Source organism: Pangasianodon hypophthalmus, chromosome 15, assembly GCF_027358585.1.
Source record: "Pangasianodon hypophthalmus isolate fPanHyp1 chromosome 15, fPanHyp1.pri, whole genome shotgun sequence".
Taxonomy (NCBI): Eukaryota; Metazoa; Chordata; class Actinopteri; order Siluriformes; family Pangasiidae; genus Pangasianodon; species Pangasianodon hypophthalmus.
The window spans coordinates 287501-295000 of NC_069724.1; the positions used below are offsets into that span (position 1 = coordinate 287501).

Here is a 7500-nt window from a genome sequence, read left to right on the forward strand (position 1 = left end):
AAGTTTATTGATTTAATACTTAAGATGAGTGCTCTCTCTCTCTCTCTCTCTCTCTCTCTCTCTCTCTCTCTCTCTCTCTCTCTCTAACTCTCTAACTCTCTCTCTCTCTCTCTCTCTCTCTAACTCTATCTTGCTTGCACTGTCTCTCTCTGTCTTTTTCTGTCTCTCTCGCTCTCTTTCTCTCTCTTGCTTGTGCTGTCTCTCTCTTTCTCTATGTTTTTCTCTCTATCTCTCTTTCTTTCGCTCTCTCTCTCTTTCTCAAATTGATTCAAAGCTTGTTCCAGGTTTATAAACCAGATCAGAGACAGAGGCTGTTTCTATAAATTATCACTGTGGATCATTTCAGGTCTGTATGAAATGTTAAATGTGGGTTTGGTCTTTTCTTGTCCTGACTGAAGGTGTTGTGAAAGTTCTGTGAAAGTTCTGTGCCGTGTTCTCCGAGCGACAGCTGGAGGGAACTGAGCGTTGGACAGAGATCAGACGTGAACACACACGCTGAGCTTACATCGCTGCGTCACTTATCGCCGCACTGCAGCTCCTGACGCCGCTGTAAATGCCTGTTGTGTGTTTTTGGGTGTGCGCTGATAAAGATTCACACTCTGTACTCACTGGACCTGTTTAAAAACCCTAACCCTGTACACCTTTTAATCATCATTATAATTACTGTGCGCAGCTTAGTTTCAGGACTGAAGTAAAGCTTTTACGAGAACGTGTTTACTCAGAACTCAGACGCTAAGAGCATTCGTCAAACTCTGTAGAAAACATTTAACATGTGATTTATTTATTTTATCAGACATTACACTCTAACTCTAATAATCTAAGGATTAGACAGACGTGAGAGAAAGTCTTACCAAAGTTAAAGTTCACCTGAAATTAAAATCAGCGCGTCAGAGATTTGTGTCCTTTAGCGTTACACACAGCGATACGGCACGATATCTGAAAATAAATACAAGAGAATAGATTTGGAGATTTTTTTGGTGTAAGTTCTAGTTATAGTTAGTTCTAGTTTGGTTTAAGTTCTAAAACAATTTTCATTGGTAATTTATTTTTAATGTCTACTAAAATGCATTTATTTTTGTTTTATATGAAAAAATGCGTTTATATTGATAAAAAAATTTAAATTGAAGACTGAAAAGAAGAAGAAAATAAAGCTGGTAAAAAAAAATGTTCACAGTTTAAAAGATTGTGTACAAAACTTTGAACCTGCTTCCAGTCAGTTTTTAATAATTTAAAAAAAATTAGTAGAAAGATTTTACGATATCCGAGATATCGCAGAACTGCGTATTGTGATGTTATTTATCGCGATATCGATGTTCTGTGGTGGTATCTCCCAGCCCTGATCTGTGAAAGCTCTTACTGAAGGTTCCTCACTGAACAAACTCCTCTGGTTCTCCAGAACTCTCGAGCAGATCCTGAGGAGCTCTTCACTAAACTGGAGCGCATTGGGAAGGGATCGTTCGGAGAGGTTTTCAAGGGCATCGACCGCCGCACGCAGAATGTGGTGGCCATCAAGACGATCGACTTGGAGGAGGCTGAGGACGAGATCGAGGACATCCAGCAGGAGATCACCGTGCTGAGCCAGTGCGACAGTCCACACGTCACAAAGTACTACGGCTCATACCTGAAGGTCAGAACTTCTTTACTGTGTTCAGGTCTTAGTGTGACGCAGCGTGATCTAACGGTTTAATCCTCTCTACAGTGTTAGATTACGTCTGCTGTACGAGTCCCTGAGCTGTTACTATAGAAACCGTAACGTATTAGAGCGAGAGCATTAATACAAACCGGTTGTTCACGTTACAGCCGGAACTCCCCGTGCGCTTGTACAGGAATAACACACTCCTCCTGACCAATCAGATTCCTATCAGTGTGTGTTTCGCTAATTAACATTAGACTCGTATATAATTAACATCAGTTACTGTATTTATCAGAGATGGCCCTGAAATTATAATATAATTTATATTTCTACAGCAAAGTGTCAAATCTAACACTTTACAAATAACGTTAATGGTGATAAACAGGAAGTGATTAGATACGTGAATTCGTTGCGCTCCTGCACCAGTCAGCGCGGCGTTTTCGCGATTGTCTCTGCCTGTAAGCAGTTCCTGACCACGCAGCCGGAGATGTCGTTACTCCTCCCCACTCTCCTTACACCTGACGTGGTTCTGCTCGCTGTAACGTGAGCGAGTCTTAACAGCTATGTCACAATACCTGTATTACTAGAAAGTGTAGCGCTAATCCTACAGGAAGGAGTTAATCGCTGGTTCTTAATGAGAAGAGTTCAGTTCAGTTCAGTGTTCATGTTGTTATTGAATCACCGTATTTATGTCGTGTAAAAGAACAGTTTGTGAACATTAATGTTGAATTTGACCTTTTTAGTATTAATGAAGTACAAATCATAATGACACGGGAGTGTGAGAGTGTGTGTGTGAGAGTGTGTGTGTGAGAGTGTGTGTGTGAGAGTGAGTGTGTGTGTGAGAGTGAGTGTGTGTGTGAGAGTGAGTGTGTGTGTGAGAGTGTGTGTGTGAGAGTGTGTGTGTGGGAGTGTGTGTGTGGGAGTGTGTGTGTGGGAGTGTGTGTGTGAGAGTGTGTGTGTGAGAGTGAGTGTGTGTGTGAGAGTGAGTGTGTGTGTGAGAGTGAGTGTGTGTGTGAGAGTGAGTGTGTGTGTGAGAGTGAGTGTGTGTGTGAGAGTGAGTGTGTGTGTGGGAGTGTGTGTGTGGGAGTGTGTGTGTGGGAGTGTGTGTGTGGGAGTGTGTGTGTGGGAGTGTGTGTGTGAGAGTGTGTGTGTGAGAGTGTGTGTGTGGGAGTGTGTGTGTGGGAGTGTGTGTGTGAGAGTGTGTGTGTGGGAGTGTGTGTGTGGGAGTGTGTGTGTGGGAGTGTGTGTGTGGGAGTGTGTGTGTGGGAGTGTGTGTGTGAGAGTGTGTGTGTGAGAGTGTGTGTGTGTGTGTGGGAGTGAGAGAGAGTGTGTGAGAGTGAGTGTTTGAGAGTGTGAGTTCCTTCTATTCTGTCTGAAGCTCTGAGAGGTGTTCTCTCTCTCTCTCTCTGTCTCTCTCTCTCTCTGTGTCTCTCTGTCTCTCTCTCTCTCTCTCTCTCTCTGTGTCTCTCTGTCTCTCTCTCTCTCTCTGTCTCTCTCACTCTCTCTCTCTCTCTCTGTCTCTCTCTCTCTCTCTCTCTCTCTCTGTGTCTCTGTCTCTCTCTCTCTCTGTCTGTCTGTCTGTCTCTCTCTCTCTCTGTGTCTCTCTGTCTCTCTCTCTCTCTCTCTCTCTCTCTCTGTGTCTCTCTGTCTCTCTCTCTCTCTCTCTCTCTCTCTGTGTGTGGAGTGCATGCTGGGAGCGGAAGTGTGGAGTGGGGAGTGAGAGCGGCACACTTGAATCGGTTTCAAGGATTAATACTTTTTTCTTTTTTCTTTCTTTTTGCTTTTTTTCTCTTTTTCTTGTGGCTTTTTATTTTTATCTTGTTTTGTTTTTTTGGGGTTTAATTTATCACTTATTTGGTTTAGTTATTTATTTATTTTTGAAGAAAAACCCCGGTGTAAGTGCACTGAGTGATAAGGGGAGCCATGGCGTCTCTCTCAGGCGAGGGAACGCCAGGGCTCTCTATCAGGAACGGATGTAAAGTTTTCTCGGATCAAGCGTTTACGGTGGAAGACGTGCTTCTGGCAATGGGCGAGATTGTAGGGCATGAAAATATAGCATCGGCCTCCAGAATGAACAAGGCCGTGGTGGTGTTCCTTAAAGAGGAAAAGCATGTAAACAGCCTGGTGGAAAACGGCATTGTTGTTTCTGATACCTTGGTGCAAGTAATGCCTTTGCGCGCACCTGCTACTAAGGTTACCATCTCAAACGTACCTCCGTTCATCTCTAATGAGCAAATTATAAAAGAAATGAGGCGCTTCGGAAAGTTTGCTGGACCCATCAGAATGGTTCCACTCGGGTGTAAAAACGCCGCATTAAAGCATGTGCTGTCTTTTCGAAGACAAGTGTTCATGCTTTTAAACGCGCAGTCTCAGTCTTTGGATATCTCGCTTCGCATTCAGCACGGCGAAAGCTCCTATATGATCTTCGCGACCACAGATAGTTTGCGTTGTTTTGAATGCGGAGATTTGGGACACAAGAAGTTTACGTGCCCGCATAAGAAACAATTAGAAAATGGAAAGAAGGATGGAAATAAAGATGAACAAACCGATCAAAGCGAGAATAACGAAAGCCCAGATAAAGGAAAGCGGCCCATATCTGAAAAAGAAACAATGATTCCTGAAAAAAAATGGAAGTTAAACGGGGCTAATGATGAGGACTCGGAGGCCTCGGGTTCGGGTTCGGGTTCGGGCTCGGCAGGTGAACCCAGCGGTGCTGCTCAGAGCGGCTCTCCACCCGAGCAGAGTGCTGGAGATCCGTGCTCACAGTCACAGGTGAGTGAGTGTGTCTCGTCTGTGCGAACTGGTGAAAACGCTGCTGGCCCGAATGTTCTGAGGGATGATGATGTTGCTGCTCAGGAGGTTGGATGTGTTTATGATGAGGAGGTTCCGAGTGTTAGCGGGTTACAGTCTAATGCGCTTGTGGAGAATGAAAAGAGCGATGAAGAACTGATGGAGGATTGTGATAACTGTTCGGAGTTCTCGGAGACAGACTGTAATCAGTCTTGGGATGACGTGTATTCCGTCGAAGAATTGAATGAGTTTCTGGATTTAACTAAAGGGAAAAAGGTGGATGTTGCAAAATTTTTCCCCGATGTTAAGAAGTTTATAAAATCAGTGGTGAACGCTCAGAAGACGGTGGGCTATGATGTTATTTCAAAGCAAAAAAGATTTAGGCTGAAAAAGTTTCTAACAACTGTACGTAAAGCTCAAAAAGATCACGAAAAAGTGTCAAAATGGAAGAAATAAAGCACATGGGTGTAGGATCTCACTTTGTGTTTGCTTTGCTTGTCTGTCATTTTCTGTGTTTCCTCTCTCTCTCTCCTGCAATGCAGAGGCTTAGAGTAGGATCTTTAAATGCGAATGGGCTGAGGGACGGGCAAAAAAGAGCTCTACTATCTGAATTTCTTAGGCTTAAAGATACTCAAGTAGTATTTTTACAAGAAACTCATAGTGACATACATAATGAATCTGAGTTAAACCTGTGGTGGGAGGGAAAAATGGTTTTAAGCCATGGCACAAATGTCAGTGCAGGTGTAGCGATTTTGTTTTCAACTCACCTTAATGTTAGTATTTTATCAGAAAGGGAAATAGAGAAAGGACGTATTTTGATGGTGAAAGCTAAAGTTAGAAATCAGTTATTTGTTTTTATAAATATTTATGCTCCAAATAAAGGGTCAGATAGAATTATCATGTTTAGAAAATTAGGAGAATTTTTGAAAGACTATACTTTGGATGGTGTTTTAATCATTGGTGGGGACTGGAACTGTACTCTTAATTTTCTTTTAGACAGAAATAATGAGGAACCACATCCTGTATCAGCTTCTTTCTTAAAAAGCTTCATAACTCAGAATGATTTGGTAGATGTTTGGAGAGATAGGAATAAAGAGATGAAACAATATACATGGACAAAGGTTTCACAGGGAATGATAAGTATAGCAAGACTGGACAGGTTTTATGTCCAGCGTGCTGAAAATAATAGAATAACGGGTTGTAATATTTCTCCATGTTGTTTATCTGATCACCATTTTATTACAGTCAATGTTGCTTTGACACAATCTGAATTTAAAAGTCCTTATTGGAAATTTAACATTGCATTGCTGAAAGAAAAAGAGTTTTATGAAAAATTTGAACTGTTTTGGAATGACTGGCGTTTTAAGAAAAAGGAATTTGAGACTGTAATACAGTGGTGGGAAATAGGAAAAACGCAAATAAAAATTTTTTGTCAGCAGTATACGTGCCTTTCAACAAGAAAAATAAAACAAAAAATTGCTGAAATAGAACAAGAGATCTTACACATCACATCTGGTATGATTCAGAACTCCGATTCTTCTTCAGCTGACATTTTATGTGAAAAGAAACAAGATTGAGAGCATTTGTTGCAAGTGCGGGCTAAAGGTGCCCTGATAAGATCCCGGTTTATGTCAATACATGAGGTGGATGCTCCCACTGCTTATTTTTTCAACTTAGAAAAAGTGTCAAAACAACAAAATGAAATGTATTGTTTGACAACACCTGATGGACGAAAGACTTTTGATGTCAGAGAAATGAGAAAGCTTGCAGTGGACTTTTACTCAGACTTGTATAGAACAGAAGAAAGCGACACTGGATGTGTGTTACAGCTCGTGCAGCAGCTGCCAGCTCTCGCTAAAACGCAGAGTGAGAAACTGGACAGTTCTGTTTCGTATGAGGAGCTAACTGATGCCGTGAAACAGATGAAGCCAGGGAGAGCACCTGGAATCGACGGGCTATCAGTGGACTTTTATAAAGCCGTGTGGAATTACATTGGAAAAGACCTTTATGAGGTGATCCAAGAGTGTTTTAAAGAAAAACGCCTTCCCACAAGCTGCCAAAGGGCAGTATTAACACTATTACCAAAAAAAGGTGACTTGAGTGTTCTTAAAAACTGGAGGCCTGTGTCAATTTTAACAACTGATTATAAGCTAATAGCTAAAGTCCTGGCAAACAGGTTGAAAACAGTACTGGGAGATTTAATATATCAAGATCAATCCTACTGCATTCCAGATAGAACAATATATGATAACATTTTTATGATGAGAGACATTTTAGATTACTCTAAACTACATGAAGTGGATATTGGCTTTCTGTTCTTGGATCAGGAAAAAGCTTTTGATAGAGTTGACCATGGCTATTTGTTTGAAATAATGAATGCCTTTGGGTTTGGAGAGAGTTTTATTTCGTGGATCAAGCTGTTATACATGAATGCCTCTTGTGTTCTAAAAATAGGTGGTGGGTTAAGCAAACCAATAAGATTACTTAAAGGAATAAGACAAGGATGCCCCCTGTCTGGTCAGCTATATGCTTTAGCAGTGGAGCCACTCCTTTGTCTAATAAGAAAAGATCTGTCTGGTCTAAAGGTTGATGGGAACTGTGATGCATTTAAGTTAACAGCATATGCAGATGATATTACTGTAATTGTTAAAGATCAAAGAGATATTGATGTTGTTAATTACAGTCTCTCTTTATATGAGAGAGCATCATCTGCAAAATTGAATTGGAGTAAAACAGAAGCATTCTGGTGCAATGAGAAAAGAACAACGCCTTTACCTGTTATCCCTGGACATGTCAAGTGGAAAAAAGATGGTTTTAAGTTTTTAGGCATATTTTTAGGTTCTGAAGTGTATCAAAGAAAAAATTGGGAAAGTGTTAAAGATAAAATTTGCAACAGATTATCAAAATGGAATTGGATTCTATCTCAACTATCTTATAGAGGAAGAGTGTTGGTTATAAATAACCTTGCCGCCTCTGTCCTGTGGCACAAATTAATTGTGTTGAACCCCCCAGACGAACTCATTAGAGAAATTCAAAAAGTGTTTGTTAATTTTTTCTGGAATGGACAACATTGGCTA

General features: G+C 41.1%; 1 protein-coding gene across 1 annotated transcript in view; it reads left to right on the forward strand.

The window, feature by feature from the left end:
* The window catches only part of stk26 (serine/threonine protein kinase 26), a 26616-nt gene that overhangs the window by 8312 nt on the left and 10804 nt on the right, over nucleotides 1-7500 (forward strand). Inside the window, exon 2 of the mRNA XM_053240038.1 lies at nucleotides 1397-1627. Coding sequence (XP_053096013.1) covers nucleotides 1397-1627 — 231 coding nt within the window. The remainder of the gene's footprint in view (nucleotides 1-1396; nucleotides 1628-7500) is intronic.